The sequence below is a fragment of the Protopterus annectens genome, chromosome 11.part0, assembly GCF_019279795.1.
Source record: "Protopterus annectens isolate FY-2018-M chromosome 11.part0, PAN1.0, whole genome shotgun sequence".
Classification (NCBI taxonomy): domain Eukaryota; kingdom Metazoa; phylum Chordata; order Ceratodontiformes; family Protopteridae; genus Protopterus; species Protopterus annectens.
In genome coordinates this window covers 944,930,338-944,948,174 of record NC_056745.1, presented here as the reverse complement: position 1 = coordinate 944,948,174, position 17,837 = coordinate 944,930,338, and the positions used below count along the sequence as shown (strand labels likewise).

The window sequence follows — 17,837 nt, the reverse complement described above, 5'->3', positions numbered from 1 at the left end:
AATAGTAGTTTTGCCATTTTAGCTAGTGCAGTTAAGATTTGCTGCCAATTTATTCTGAGAAACAAATATCGTGTCTAAAACTGCTTTGTGCCTCAATGGATTTACTGAAGGTGGAAGGTAATAAGGAACCTCTTAACACACAACTGTACTGTGTTTTTCATATTGACCACTGCTGCAGTAGCCTAAGCTGTATGGGTAAAGTACTTTAGCTTAGAACAACTGGTCAGTGGAAGGGGAAGTGTCCGGGAGAATGGTCCGAGTAAAGCCTGACCTAGACATAGAAAAGGAATCCAGCTTATAGTTCTTTATTAAAGTATGTACAGAGGACCATGTTGGTGCTTACAAAATACTTATAGAGTATAGTCATTTCCAGAAAGCCACAGATGAAGTCAAAGCTCTAGTTCAATGTGTCTCGGCCTTGCCTGGGTTAGTATTGTTGTGATGGGAATAACAAAAGATAAGAGTCTGAGATAACCACTTGCAAATGGTCTTTTATTTGACACAGGTCATCCTTTTTTCTCACCTTTATAAAAAATGAACAAGTGGTCAGAAGTTCTAAAAGAGTTTGTTCTATCAAAATTGTATTTCAGTTGTATGTGGACATCCAAGTTATGAAGTATCTTTTCTTCCTCAATTTTAGGTTCATGGGAAAATATAGGGTGATGGATAATTTGATTTAAAGTAAACTCACATACAACTTTAGGCATAAAAGGAGGATTAGTTCTTAAAGAAACCCTGTCTTTATGAAAAATGAGATAAGGTTGACCCACCCTAATAGACTGCAACTGAGATACTCTTCTTATAGAGGTCAGAGCAATTAGTAAAGTGGTTTTCCATGCTAAGAACCTTAAGTCAGCCAGATATGCCAGTTCAAATGGAGTGAGTGTTAGTTTCTCTAACACAGTCATCAGACCAATAATAAAGTACAATGCCTATTTTGGCATGTACTTGACCAGGCACTTTCAACAGCTGGAATGGCCTCAGAGGTTCCTTACAAAAAATATAGGGCATAAACACCATGTCCTATCTGGATAGACTAAAAGCCGTATCCCTTTACTCTGTCTTCTACTGACAATTAAGAACCTACAAGGCTACTTACAAAAAAGCCAGACTTTTAATCCAAACAATGTAAAATCACAAAACTTTCAGGAAAAATCCCTTCATCAGTGTGTAATAAAAAACAACCGATAACCAGTAACTTTATATGAAACAAAAGACACAGCAAACTAGTCAAAAAGCACAATTTATTATTTATTAACATTTATTGTCAAAAACACAAATAATTAATAAAATGAACTTAGAATTCCATGCATCAGTCATAAAAAGTAGTTTATATAGAATAAATAAATTAACTTAAAACATCACTTCTTAGTTTATCTATAAATTAATTAATTTATAATTTGTGAACACCTTGGCAAATTTAGCATGAATTAATTGAAGAATCTTAATATCTTCCACACTATGAATGGATATGCTGAAATGTTGTCTTTTACAAGCATTTTGTGGACGATATATTTTTAATCAGGACTGGAAGTGAGATGATTTTACCTAATTTTGTTTTTTGATTGGTTTGTTGTGCCATGTGTTTCTTTGGTTTGCTGTGTTGTGTGTTTCATATAAAGTTACTGGTTATCAGTTGTTTTTTATTACACACTGATGAATGGATTTTTCCTGAAATCTTTGTGATATCACATTGTTTGGATTAAAGGTCACTTTATTCTTATCTCTGGTTTTGTAAGTCCAGTTTTTTGTAAGTTGCCATATATTTACTTTGCTGTTGATTTTGTTTGTATGGTCAACTTTTATTCTTTGTGGTCATTAACCTACAAGGCACTCACAAATCCAGCCCTGATGGAACCACTGCACATTCACTAGACAAACTGTTCAAGGGTCACCTGATCTAGGGATCTAAACCTCGTCTGTGACATGAGTAAAACATGCTTTAGAGACAGATGGGTGTCTCAGAGATTACTCCTTGTCTGGAGCAGACTTCCTATTCATGTAAAGCAGAACCCTTCCCTGACACTCTTCAAACACAGTTTGTATCAATGGATGGGTAACTGTAAATTTAATCTAGGGGTGCTGCCCATGTCCCTTATGGACAGTGGCAGTCTGTAAAATACTCAAAGGCATGGTCACAAACTTAAACCATCCTCTAGTCCTTAGGGTTCAAAATCAAGTAAAATTCTAGTAATAATGACTAAGCTTAAAAGGGCTCTTAAGCCATTAGCCTAGAGATCTCCTATGAACTTATGAACAAAATTAAGATCCCAAGGAGACGCCACCAGTTTTCTTGGAGGTCTCTTATGCAATGCCCCTTTCAAAAACATTTTGATATGAGAATGTCTTGAAAGAGGGGAGCCATAGGTAGACATGCTGAAGTGGATAACAAATGAACCTTGGTAGAGGAGTAAGATAGGCTAGATAGAAAAAGGTAACACTCAAATATTGTAAACCCAGAGGGCAACTAGCCAAGAATGGTTATAGTTATTTTGTTGGTACGAACTAGAATTTATTTTTTTCATTTGCTTATATAGATTTTCTAGTAGCAGGTTTTCTTGCCTCCATAAGTACCTGCTGCGCATCCTCAGTAAACAGATGCCTAAAAGGTGTTAAGACCCTATCATCCAGGCCATCAGCTGAAGCTGTTTGTGGTAAGGATATATCAAACATCCCTGTTCTTATATGAGTAAATCAAGCTTGTGAGGAAGTTTGCTGTAACTGCTCCTGGCCAATTCCAAAAGAACTGTTGAATAGGCCAGAAGACAGTCGCCAGAATGATCAAGGGCGATTCTTTATGAATCTTCAGAAGTACCCAGGATATCACTTGAAAGAATACAAAAGCATACAGGAGCATTCTTGTCCAAGAAAAAGAAAAGATGTATATTTTCCAGACCTTGCATGGATTCCTGGAGCAAACGTTTGCCAGCTAATTGTTCAGAGAGGAGACAGAAAGGTCTACTTGAAGAACTCCTTACAAATCGATCAAATATTGCAAGATTTTCTGATCTGGTTTCCATTCATAATGCTCTGCCTTTGACCTGCTCAGCTTGTCTATGCACAATTTTGCTCTGAATAAAAGTAAAATTCCTGTAGAGTGAGATTGTACCGTATAGCTATATACCATGCTAACATGGTTAGTCTGCATCGGGGTAAGATGTGGTTCCCCCTTGCTTGTTTATGTACCACATTACTGTGATATTGTCTGTAACAACTTGAAGCTGTCCTGGGAACTAGAGTTTTTTTTCAGAGAGCTGAGAGTTTTGATATAAGCAAGAATCTCTTCCACATTTATATACTTGTGTCTGTCTTTGCTATCCTAGATACCTTGAATTTCTATCCCCCCTTAGACAGCTCTCTATGTAATGTCTGAGACATTTTTGGTGACTGTCTGCTTTGGAGCAGGAAGGGAGAAGAAGAGACCTCTGTTTAGGGATACTTGATACCTGCACCAAGAGACTTCTCTTTATGTATGTGGAATAATTCCCTGGAAGAGAAGAATTACTTCACATTTCCATCTGTAACCCTGCTGAATCAGTCTCAGAAGCCATTTATGTGCAACAATCTGTCACCAAAGACAGAAATGGAGATTCAAACTTTCTGGAAAGGCCAAATGACGATCATGGTGGGAGGGGAAACAAGGTCACTTTTATAGTCATTCTGTCTTATTTGACTTTCCTTTACTCCGGCAGGTTCATGATTTGTTTTTTTGGAATCTCCTTGACATTGCTTTTTAAATGTCTGCTTATCAGCATTTTGTTTAGACTGCTTATTGTGTTTCTTGCAAAAACTGGATGAGGGTGCAGAAAATTCCTTGGAAAATTTGGGAAGGTGAGCTGAAATGTCTGACAGATTCCATGTATCAGCTTACCTCTCATCACATTTTTGATAATCTCTGCAGTAGAGGGTCGAAATGAGAATTTCAGTTTTCAATTTGTATATCTGGAAGACTCTGAGAATGCAGCCAGGCAGACCTCCTCATCACAATACCAGTGGCAACAGCACTGAATGTACACAGTCATAAACACACTTTAAACAATGAGCAGTGACCTGGGAAATAGAAGAAACTAAATCACACAAAGCAGATGTTTTTCTCACAGAAGGAAACTACAGATAAAACATTCCTTATACTTTCACAATTAGAATGAAGTTTAATATATGGGCCTGACAATTCAAAATTGTAAAAGGTAAAGTTGCAGAAGCATACACTTTTCACAAACTAATCAATTGTCTTACCATCTTTGTCAGAACAGAAAGGAATAAAATAAATCCAACAGAAGTGCTTCACCTTTTCTTTCATATGGGTCTAGATCACATCAGCCGATGCTAAAACTAGCAAACTCTGATATATCGAACTTCAAAGTCTGAAAGTTGAAAAATGTGAAGGAACAGATCAACGATTTTTTTCCTAGGGAAAAAATTCACTGATCCAAAAAAAGTATACAGTCAAATTTAAGTGGGGGGCTTTGACCCCCACCCCCACCCACATGGGGGGCTGTGTCCCCCACACCCCCCCAACTTAAATATATTAACTCTGAGATCGCACCACAGTGAAGAAAACAGCAAAGCCCAGTGAATGGCCCAGCAAATTTTTTTCCCTAGAAAAGAATTTGCTGATCTGTTCCTACGTTATTTTCAGCTTTCGGACTTTGAAGTTCGATATATCAGCATTCACTATTTTTAGCATTCGCTGATGTGATATAGACCCTTTCATACATACTGTTACTACTTTCTGATGGTAATTATGTTCCTTTTGATTAGCTTTATGCATGCATTCTTTCTTTTGAATCATTTGTGGATATTTTAACTCTATATACATTATCTTTAATTATTCTGTTGGGACTTATTATCAAACTAATTAATCCATTAAATTACGTTCATTATTAAATCCGTGTCACATGGACTTATCATGTCAGTTTTCCAAAGATATGAAATTCTCATTGCTCATGAATAGTGTGTCTGATGCTCTGTATGAATTGAGTGAATTTAACCATTTGTCGACAAGAGATCTATAAGCCAGAACAACAACAAATGAATGATAGACTAAACAGGTTTCATACTTGCAGATTATACTATATTCTGTATGTTTTAGATGACTCTTCCTTAGGATCTTTAGGATTTAATCACTCATCATAGCACCCGGTGAGCAAATTAAACAGGCATTCCATTTTAAAGCCTAATAATTCTTAAGGTACCATACTGAAGTCATGTCAGTATACCTCAGTGCTGCATAATTTCTATGCTGAAACAGTCTTTAATGAAGAGATTACTAGTGAGAAAAATATTATTTCAAGTGTAGGCAATAATATGGTATAAAATTTTAACTAATGCCTGAGATGCTTTTCATCTAAACTGAAACATAATCCTCTCTGACATTTTATACTATAAGTGGTACTCTTTATGCAAGACATAACAGCTTTCTAAAAGATTAATTCAGATATTAAACAACAGGAACGTTACAGCTTCAAGTACAAATAACATATATCAAACATGCACACATATGGGCATATATCCTTGATATGCATGTGTGTGTGTGTGTGTGTGTGTGTGTGTGTGTGTGTGTGTGTGTGTGTGTGTGTGTGTGTGTGTGTGTGCGCACGTAAGTGTTTGAGAGCATGTGAGTGAGTGCATGATTTGGTGGATCCTGGCACCAGACAAGCAGTTGACCATCACCTTCTCCTTGTCCAGCCTAGTGAGGGGGACATCTGTGTGTTTCACTTTGGAGTTGTGTATGACCATGACTGGTAAAGTCCTATCATAAGTCAGCCTTGTTTGAAGTAACAATCGTACCCACTCTAACCCCAGGAGCAAAAATGTTAACAAATTTCTCTAAAGCAAACTGTAGCCTACTGAGTGATGGCATCAGTAGTTTCGCACCCCCTACTGACACTGACAGCAATGACCCCTATACTGGGGTGTACACAAATATCCTGTATAAACACCTATATAAATGTATAGACCTAGCAGTACCGGAACAGATCAAATCAAGATCTTCATGAAAAAATAAACCACCCTGGTAGACATCCAGCATAAATAGGTTATACAATAACAGAAAGAAACTGCTGTCAAAAAACAAGAGGGGAACAGTCCCAGCAGAGGAAGAACTCCCTCCAAAGCATAGACAAGCAGATTATACATCTTGTAAAGCTAATTATGAAATTAAATTAGAATCCATAGCCAAGGAAAATCACAAAACATTTTTTAGCTACATCCAAAATCTAAAAGAGAAGGCCCAGCTTTGTGCCAAACTAGTAGTGAAGAGTACCACTCCTACTGAACTTGAGGATATCGTCAACCTGCTAGCAAACAGGTTTGGTGGAAACTTCACCCCCCTGTCCCCACCAGTTATACCCCATAACATACCTGTCACCAGTCCTTCACCTAGTATCTCCAGAGAGTAGGTCATAGCTGCACTGTCTAAGATCAAAAACACAGCCTCAATGGGACCAAACAACATCCCAGGCTGCTTATTAAATGGTCTAAAACAGTAGTTAGGAACCACTGAGCACACTATTCAGTCTCAGTCTAAGCACTGGCTTTGTCCCATTTAAGTAAAAAACAAAAAAAAAAAACATAACCCCCTTACACAAAGGGGGTCCCTTAATCAACCACAGGAACTATAGACCCAGAAGCCTAACAGCCTTATCCGCAAAGCCATGGAAAAAATCATCATGGACCTTATCAATAAGGATATAGGTAACCTTCAGACTCCTGACCTAACCCAGTTTGGCTTCATTAAGGGCAGATCTTGCCTGCCAAACCAAGTGGACTTCTTCAAGAATGTCACCAAGGCCCAGGGTGAAGGCAAAACAGTTCACAGTGCCTATCCTAACCTAGCCAAGGCCTTGGACACAATCTGACATTCAGGCATCATTGAGAAACTCACCCAGCTGGGGATTAACCCCTATGTCAGTAGTTGGGTTGCCAACTGGCTCACAAACAGAACACATATAGTCAAAACTGGGGATGCCACCTCTACTAGCAGACCTGTTACTAATGGTGTTCCACAAGTATCTGTGCTTGGCCCCCTACTGTTTGGTATCTATTTTTCAGAAGTCCAGGTGAAAATAGATGGCCTATGGCTTACCAAGTTTGCCGATGACTGCAAACTGAATGCAGTCATTGAATCCTCAAAGATGTCAACATACTACAAAATGGGCTTATACAGACAAATAGTTGGTGTCAAAGCCACAGATTTAAACTAAATACAAAAATGCATCATCTCCCCTTTCAGCAAAGGAGAAACCCCTGTTAGTACAACATTAATAGTATCCCCCATGTTCAAACCCAGTGGTGAGGGATTTAGGATCCCCAAGTTGATAGCAGCCTTAACTTTGATCATCAGGTGTCCACAGTAGTAAGGAAGGCCTTTCATGTTGCATACCTCATAAGCCAGGGTATAGCATCCAAAGCTAAGGAGGATAAAACTCCCCTGAACTCGGATCTCATCAGATCAATAATAGAATACAATACTTCCTTCTGTATGTACCTTACCAGACATCTGCAGCAACTGGAGAGACCTCAGAGGTTTCTCACCAAGAAAATTCAGGGCCAACAACATGTGACACGGACAGAATGAAGGTTCTATCACTTCACTCAGTATTGTATAGACTGCTTAGAGGCAACTTCTGGCTGGCCTATAGAGCAATCGAGGCCCTGCCTTGATGAAGATGCTACACATCCGCAACTCCAATGGGACAAGATTCATTCATTCTAGGGATCTGCTGGAGAGACATATATGTGTCCCAGAGGATACCACTCCTCTTGAACAAACTCCCAATTCATGTAAAACAGAGCTCCTCAATGACCCTATTTAAGCATAACCTGGGCAACTGGATGTGAATCTGCAAATTTACATGGGGGGCTTTCATCTATGTCCCTCTTAGACAGGGGCAGCTGATGCTGATCTTAGATTTGCACACAAAGCATAGACTATATATCTTAGTCCATAATGGAACAAGGGTATAACATGGTTAGGCTTGTAGAGGCCTTAGAGCCAATAGCCTAGTAACTTCCTATGATCCTATGAGTGTGTGTGTGTGTGTGTGTGTGTGTGTGTGTGTGTGTGTGTGTGTGTGTGTGTGTGTGTGTGTGTGTGTGTGTGTGTGTGTGTGTGCGCTCGCGCACGCGCGCATGTGTACATGTGTGTGCTCACATGCATGCTTGTGTGCACATATCAGAAATACTGTATCTTGAACTGTAATGTCTAAATTGATATATTCTTACCTGCAAATGTCAGAAGAAAAGAAATATATCTTTTCCTTTCCACGAAGTGGAGGAAAAGATGCACCATCTGTTGCAAACACAAAAATGAATGAAATAAATGTGGTTCATATCTACTCAGTCTCATTTAGTAAAAAATGCTGTAGCTATAGCATTTAAAGGCTAGCATTTAATCTGCACCTAGAAAAATGTAAATACAGTGATATATTTATGATAGCTAACATCTGAGTTTGTAATATAAATTCAATTAGATTATTGTACATGCAGAATTACTTTAATAAGCAGTCTTTTGCCAAGATTACTATTGATCCTTGATATCAATATACTTCCAGCTAGCATACGTCCTTTAAAATATGATCCCAGCCAGGAGACCTGTGTCAATTTAAATGAGACAAGAGTGCAGAAGGCAACCCTGATGTATGCTGTTTCCTGAAAACCAATGGCAGATCCTCAGTGTTAAAATTTTCTACTGGCTCAGCTATGCAGCTAAGAAGCATGAAGCCCTAGCTATGCCCCACACAACACACGTTGAATATTGGCATGAGTTAGTAAGGCTGACAGTGAGTAAAGTTTTTGTTGGCCTACTCATCCTATATGTGGGGAAGGTAGCTTCTGATCAGCTGACTGCTGCTGTGCAAGTAGAGGCTTGTAGAAGACTAAAATGACCACCGACAATGATGTGGGCTTGGTGATACAAAGACAGTTATTGTACCTCTCTTTAATGTATAGATGGAACCACATGCATGCATGATGAGCATGTAATATGCCTCACAGTGATGCAGATGATAGCATTGGCAATGAGAAGGTTGAATCAGGGCATTGCAAGAAATGCTGACATTGTGGGGTGCTGTTGAGGGCACATACTACCTCATTGACTGCCGTAAAGATGGCCTCTCTGGTAGACTATCACCTCTGTGCTTAGGAACACAGCAGAAGGAAACAAATGAGCTCAACACAAAAGTGAAATGATGTAGTGTTTTAGCAGACATAGAGTTACATTAAAACACTAGTTTGTACATATATCCATGCCCAGCACAATAAGACACCAGTGAAACTGATTCAAACAGTTTATTTAACATTCAGTAGAGAGAAAACCACATCAATTTTCACCACAATATTATATACATTTCACTAAATAGATATTATAAAATAGTTCACCAACAGATTAAACGATAGGGTTGAACCTCTCACTGTCTTAAACCATGACAACCTGATTAGCATACCACTGCCCCTCAACTGTATGCCTAAACCATTCCACAAAGCAAGTGGGAGTAGAAGAATCTGCTACCTGGACGCCTCTAAAATCAACCACCAGCCTGTCCTAACAAGCTGTTCTCCCTTTCTACCAAAAAAACACAACTATTCAACAACCTTGTAGCATACCCTGAAAAAATGGCTAAGTTTACATTAAGTAAATCAAGACCCACATCACTGAAATGGATCCCATCTGGTCTAAATCATAAGTTATCCCCATCTACAAATTATCTCACTAATAAAAAAGATCCAAGGTACATAAACACAGAAAGGATTGACCACATTCCGTCAGCTTGACTCCAATCACACAAAAGTCAACCAACAGAATCCGTAACAATAACTTGCTTAATGAGAGACTCCTATAAAGACATTAGACTGATTTAGTAGCAAGTTTTAAGAGACTGTAAATAACTGAAAAACAGCAGCCCTTAGCCATTCCCAACCTTTCAACATGTGAAAAACCGACCAACTTTGGTAGCATCAAACAAACCCACAATTCTAGCCATAACATTAAGAGCTTCCAAATGCATTTTAATTATATGCACTGCCTCACCCAAAGCTCACCTATACACCACGTACTGACAAACCAACTTTTCTGACCATGTCTACTGACCAACCTGTAACTGTTGCCTAAATGCCATAAAAGCAGAGACAGAGGAACTATAAGTCCTTCTCATGGACCTGCATCAAGACTGCACTATAAACCATCTAGTTAAATCTTGAGAGTTTTCCACATTTCCTCTGACACTGCAACCTGTTGGACTGAAAATGACATAGCTCGACAGCTAAAATGTTCAACATACCTGGCACATGCCTAGCCAAAACAGTCATGTTAATCTGTAAACTAAGTAAAACTATCTTTTCATTAACAACTGAACCAATCTCAACCTATCCAACTTCCTAGCCAACACCTACACTATGGCTTCTGAACTATAAGCCCGTCTCACAGACCTGGCCCAAGACTGTACTATAAGCCATCTAGCTAAATCTTACCAGTTTCCCACATTTTGTCCAACACTGCAACTGGGTGCAAGGCCACATTTGGAGTCAACTGATGAAACCTGATCAACTCAAAAATGAGATAACCTATCAGCTAAAACATTCAGCATACCTGGCACATGCCTAGCTGAAACCATCATGTTAATCTGCAAACTAAGTAAAACTATCTTTTCATTACCAACCGAACTAGGTCCCAACTTCTTAGCTAAAACCTGTGCTATGGCTTGACTGCCCTTTTTCCTGGATGTCTTCTGCCTGCCTGACATACCATCTGCTTTCCACTTCCTTTGAGTTCTCTGACCCTGGTCTAATTCAGGTTATTGACTCTCATCGCATCCTGGATCGATCCTGGATCAGAATATCCCTCCTGAAAAAAATGCCTTTGCCTGGGCTACAATGCTGGCCCAATGACCGTTTTATGAAGTAGCATACACCATTCTGAAACAAGAACCAGACATTAATACCAGCATCACCAATATCTGCATTGTCCTCTACTTACTAACCCATATGCTGTCCTTGAACTAACTATGGCACTGAACCTAAAGCCACCACTAACAGAACTCAAAATCACCACATATCCAGCAGTAAATAGTTACATTGAATATTCCCACAACACCTTACCCCCAAATAACTGCAAAACAAAGCCATCTCAGCCAAAACTATAATCCTAGGAACCATCAACACCAAAAAGAGTGCACTTACCTATGCCAATAATAAAGCAGACATACTATTGACTGAATATATCAATTAGCATGAACATATGTTTTTTAACTGAGGGGTGAGGATGGTGATCAGGGTTCAAGAATCTGGCTACCATACACACCCCTTCTACTATCTATGTGATTGTTTTTATCTCTATCTAACTTAAACTACTATCTTTCTCCATACCACTTCAGGTTAAGACAGCACCATAATGTAAACTGGTCCTCTTAGAATTATAACAATATCAACCAATATTTCTCTGTCAAATGAGCACAAACATTTTTTAATAGACTTGTATGACTTATGGACATGGGTTTCAAAGTCATAGCACTGTTAATTACCAACTATAAGCTGCCTTAAATATCTTTATTATAAAACAGAATAAGTTAGATGAGAAATTTGTAGGGCAGGCAGCACTGCCCTTCATGCAAATCTATCAGCCTGTTAACGCAAGAAATTTGGCAAAGCCCAAATAACGGGAGATAACGGCTCAAAATGGGCAGATCTTAAATATTATTCATATCAACTTGAAAAGTTGCAAAAATAACAATTTGTGTTACCATGGATTTTCCAATGGATCTGAAGTCTGAAACTCAAGTTTATATCATCTATTGACCTCAGTCCTCATTGATTTACCAGAAAACACCCATTTTATGAGGATCAGTCCAACTGTGTGAAGTAAATCAGGACATTCTGTGAAAATCTAGACAGTTGAGAGATATGTCTGCTCATCTTCTCCACGAGGTTCCTTTTTTCCTATTTTTGATTTATTTATTTTTTTACTGACTGATGATCCATCTCAGCAACTTTTTGTAGGTATACAGACACATGGACAGCCCACAAAATTGCCACTGTATGTCTTTCCTTCTCCCAAAACAAACTTGGATATGCGCACCGAATTAATGGGGAAAATGGAGGGGAAAGGGGCTAATGCTAACTGTGAACTCCTATTGGAATTTCCTAATATTATTCTAACCTATACAATATTCATATTACTTAAAGTTGGAGTTTTTCGCCCCAGGCCTCCACTGAAAAAGGACCTGTGTCCAGTCAGACTTTCCTGGTAAACAAATGTAAAATAATGAATAAAATAAATAAATAATAATCATAATAATAAAAACAGAGACAGTTTTCAAACACTCCTGCTTTTCACTTAAAACGCTGCCATGGCAACCCAACTTCTGCTCAGTTTAAGATAGGCAGATTACAACCCAAATGTCCACCATCATCCAAACAGTCACACTCCTGAACTAACCATCAGAGCTACACACAGTATGAAGAATGAACCAAAGTATGAGCCAAACCTGACAACTCCAAAAAAAAATCTGCGCAGTTGAAAAGTGTAGGTCCCTGCAACCCACAGCAATCACAGTCCAAACTACTCGCCAAGAAACCTTGACTCCTCCCTACACATGCCAAACCACAAAACACAAACTTCCTGCCTCATCTCAAGCTAGCACAACCAGCACCAGCAGTTCCAAAAAAACCCACAAATCAACCAAGCAATCAACCCATGTCACAATACGGACAACATGCACTTCTACCACAACCATGAAAAAAGCCCAGCTTCACGGGTCACAGCCGGAACCTTGATACCACCTCACACAAACATCAGCATCCATAAGACTGAGAAAGGTCCATACATTGCAAGCCAAAAACACATATTACAGCAAACAAAAACTCACCATGCCACAAATGTGCTACAACTCCCCAAGTCCCTACTCTCAACCTTCCAAAATCCACCAAGAGAAATAAAAGAAAAAAACTTTGGGCTTAACTACAGTAAGTCATCTAACTCCTCCATGAAACAGCCCCAAACCTTTAATTAAATAAATGAATACTCAACTTATTTATAACCAGAATAAACCAATACCTACAATCTTCAACTACATATCACTTATCTCTGAATCATGGAACCTATAATTGATCCACTTTTATTGGTAATTTTGGCATAGGCAAATGGAATTAACTTATATATTCCAAACACCCACACCAAAGAGACCAGACTTTTCCTAATTTTACCTTATGTAGATCCCCTCCCCCTACCACTTCCTAACATTTCCTTACCTTATTTCCTCTCCCAACTTGAACCCCCCCCCAAGCACTTAACCCAGTCTATACCTATCCGTTAATAAACTGACACTTGTATTCATATAAATAAGTGTACTGCTACACACTAATTTCTAAAATTGTTTTTGAAAGTTCTCTTTAGCTAGATTAAGCCTGGTTCTGGTTGTGGCAGATGAGAAAGTTTTATAATAGGACAATAGTTCTTTGTTTGGTTTATATTATGGTTTGACTACTGGAGTTTGTTTGCAAGTCAGCATCCCTCATATTTTTATTCAGTTTAGCACTGTTTATTTTACAAATCATGCTCCATTTGTTCGCAATCTGCAACTTTAAAGATAAATGGAGATTTTTCCACAGGCCTTATAAGCACTTTTTTAAACCACATACAGCATATGGTTTCTCTTCTCACTGAATAGCATTTTTACACTTTGCAATTATTAATAATATTTATATCACCTGGTGATCATATTCTTTCTACAATACGTTTTGCATCTATCCCAACAGCTTTTACCACTAGTTGTCACAACAGGTGTCGCTTGTTTCTTGCATTCAAATGAGACAATAAAACTGGGTATGCTTTCACGTTGTTTATTATACATAAACACATCAGGAGTTATAACTGGAATTCTTACTTAAGCTAACTAACTCATTACTTCAAACACTCTCACATGTGCATCTCCATTCACACATGCTTTCACTCTGGCTGACTACACAAAATGGTACTGCTCATGCATGTGTGAAATTTGCCAAAATTAACTTTTTGCATCTAAGACAGAAAAAAACAGTGGCATTTGGCATGACAGTGGCTACTTCTTCTACTGCACACATCAGATGATGAGGTCGCTTAAGCCCTTTGTTTAAATCTCTGGGATCAATGCATATTCAAATATCATCTGAGCTTTTCTTATAAGCTAAGACCATGGAGGACACCCATTCAATTGGTTCTAAAACTGGAGTAATTACACATAAATGCACCATTCTATCAAGCTCTGATTTTACTTTGCTCTGCATTGCTATTGCAATCTTCCATGCTGGTCTGATAACTGGGCTTACTTTATAGTTTAACTTCATGGAATATGTGACTGGAAGTTTGCTGAGCTCATCTTTGAAAATATCAACATATTCCCTAAAAGTATTCTGTGTAAAACTATTGTGGTTGTTCAGACTTATATGGTGGACATCTTTATTAAATGAAAACAGTCCCTTTCTCAAATTGTCTTTGAGCCGTAACAGAGACTGCACGTCTTTTGACTATGTAAAACTGCAAGTCATAGCTGTTTCCAGCAGAATAGCATGAAAGAACTGCTGAGACTTCAGTTTGACTCTCTTCACCACCATAAGCAGCTAGCTTTACACACTTTCCTGAATCAAGTTTCTCACCATCTCTTACTTTGGCAAAAATGTCTGCTGGCATAATGTTGCAACCTAGTATCTACTTTAAGCTCTACAAGTTTCCCATTACTCAACAACTGATAGTCTACTGTATAAACAGTTTTATCAATCACAGAGACACCATCAACATAAAAAGTTTGCTCGCAGCATTCTATTTGATCTACTTGCTTCTTCGAATGCTCTCTTTTACTAAAATATTGTGCAACTTTAGACTTGCAAAGCCTTTTGAAATTATTCAACTTTTTTACATTTGTGACATTGCTGAACAAAAGCTAAGCACTTTTCTCATTTAGGTCCATGACTGCCTCTACAATTACAACAGTTAACAATGAGATTTGCTATGGGTTTTACTGTGTGTCATGAGTTTTGCTGTATGTGACACACCCTTTAGTTTATATCTCTTTTTCATTTTAACCTCACATTGCATACTATCACTGTTCACACTAGCAGATACTGCAAGCATGCTTTCTCATTCATAAACATATTCGTGTGCTTCTCTGAAAGCTTATGTGTTTGACAAATCTCTATGGCTTTACTCAAAGTTAAATCATCATCCTGAAGCAAAATCTTTCTCACTGCATCATTATAAGACCCCACACAAGACAACCTTTTATCAACTCATCTCTTACATCAGCAAATTTGCATGTTTTTGCTTTATTTCTCAAGTCAGTTTCACGTGCTGCAAAAGTTTCACAGACTTTTGATTTCTGATGTAAAATATGTGCCTTTCCATTGTAATATTTGTTTGAGGGTTGCACATTTCTTTAAATTTATGATTGAAGCACTAAGGTTCTTCCTGCATTTCAGCCTTTACCACAATATGGCAGTCTTTTCCCTCCCCTGCATACATGGCAGGTGCATACACAAATGAACGTTCTCTCTGAGTGGCTTCTGAACCAGGTAAATTGAGGAGTATAAATGCTTTTGCACATGCGTCTTTATCAGGAAATGCAGCCTGTATGAAAATATATTCTTGCTCAAACACTTTCCAATTCTCAGCAATATTATTATACAACACAAGCATAACAATACCTGGTCTCCATCTTTAAATTCCCTAGTTCTTGAATTTCTATCATACAGCACCTTGTAGGGTAGCTTCATCTCTATCTATATGTTCCCATATTATAAATACCCCTAGTTTCAGACTGTATTACAACCTAGTATTGTGTTCTAGGATATTGTTAGACAGGGTACTCTCTTATTCTTAAGGTTCTCCAACAATATGTAATGTTCTCCAAGGCTCTCTATCATATAATAATTCAAAAGAACTGAACTTTGTCAAGGCTTGTGACACTTTTTAATGTTAAATAGGAGGCTAGGTATTTGATTTTAACTTTAACCAGTGTTTGCAATACTTTTAATAACCTTTGTTATCATGGATTTTAGAGTTTATTTTAAATACTCCACTCTGTCTGGATTTGGTACACTAAGGATTCAAGTTGCTTGACTATAGGGTAGTGGCATAGTTGGTTTTGGATGTAAAGGTAGTCTCCTGATCAGTTTGTACACTGGAATATACAACTAACTCTCTGTATATAGCTTTATCGTTGGCTTTACTTAATAGGATGGCTTCAGGATATTTAATTGCATAGTCTGCAGTAACCAAAATGTATTGAAATTCCATTCCAGGATTTTACCAGTAGTCACAAAATATTCATTGCAATCCATGTGAAGGACACATCTGTGATAGGATTTGGGATCAGAGTTTTTAAAGCCAAGATGACATACTGTCTTCTGACATTCAGCACATGTATAACAAAGTTATTAATTTCTTTCATTATTCTTGGTCAGTCAAATCTTGCTTGGATTCATGTTTTAGTCTAGCACATAGTTATATACTAAATCATTAAGTTTCAAAAATGCTTGGGCACCAATAACTGGCATATTCTTTCTTTTCTATCCTTGCTTAATCTGTGCAACAATTAATTTTGGAACTAAATGTATGGGTAGGAATATTGTGTCCAATCTCTTCCCTTTTAACACTAGATATATTCCCTTGCTTTGCTCAAAGTGCAAAAACATTTAACTGGCTTACTTGAAGATCACTTAATTCAGGGACTTTCTCAGGGTCAGCCTGCTGTGAAGTAAATGCACTTCTTCCTCCCTACCAAACAGGCAATGGGATCTCAGTATATGACTCTTCCCCTAGAAATGGCAGCTCATACCATTTTAGTGTCACTAGCTATCTTCATCTTATTTAGGTTTTCTTTTCCCTCATTCTTTATGAAGTTGCTTCAAAGAGCCCTTTTCTTTTTGCTTAGAGTTTCTGTATTTTTAGGTAAAGGGAATGTCATCTGGGCTTCGTTCAAGACTATTTTGTCACTTAGTATAAACTGTCTTCTCTTTTTACTTCTCTTCTCTATATGGCTCATCCTCTGTCTCAGACTGATTGAATACAAACCTCTCAGTGTTTTCCCTTCTTTAGTTTGTTGTCCCACTGCAAAGGATTTATCTTCATGTTTTTCTTATTTACAAATACACATTGCTTGGAGTATTCCCTTATTTTTGGTTTATGTCTTCTACTGTATGATGTGGGCTTAGAACCCTGAATATGTGTTTTGCTTCTCTCTTTAACTGTCTTAGTGAAATTGGTCTTATTGTTACATTTTTCTCCTTTCTGTGCCTACCTGATGCTTAAAATTATGCACTTCTGGGAATTTCTGTTTTAGGTTGACAGAACATTAAGAATTCTGCTACATAACACATTTCCCATACTTTCAAATTTCATTTTTTTCCAGAATATACCTTTTTATAGCATTCCGTTCTCTTTAGTTGTGGTATTCATGCCAGGTCTCTGCTTTCTACCATTCTGAGGATGAAATATTTTAGTGTGAAAATATTTTTCTTCTTCTGGAATTATTTTTAACTTTATCATAGTCCCTGTAATTAGTACCCTCCATATTCACATAATTACCTGAGATTATAAGATCCTGGAGCAGTCACCTGAATTCCACCCCTCCTGGTAGGCATGTTACTTGAAATAGCATGATATATCTGTAGGTACTCCTCCCAGATCAGTGGTTTTAACAGTGGCTTTGTTTTTGGCACAGTCAATGACTTGGCTGTGGAAGTCATCTCTTCTGTTGCAGTTGTTATGGCTTGTAGTAACTGCTCAACTGTGGTAATCTTGGCAGAAGTATCAACACACAGCTAGACAAAAAATTTCGAGCATAATACATAACAGTCATTATCCCCTT

At 37.9% G+C, this 17,837-nt stretch overlaps 1 protein-coding gene across 1 annotated transcript in view; it reads right to left on the bottom strand.

Annotated features, from left to right (window-relative positions):
- The window catches only part of CD36 (CD36 molecule), a 524,084-nt gene that overhangs the window by 180,071 nt on the left and 326,176 nt on the right, over positions 1-17,837 (bottom strand). Inside the window, exon 8 of the mRNA XM_044087262.1 lies at positions 8,227-8,293. Coding sequence (XP_043943197.1) covers positions 8,227-8,293 — 67 coding nt within the window. The remainder of the gene's footprint in view (positions 1-8,226; positions 8,294-17,837) is intronic.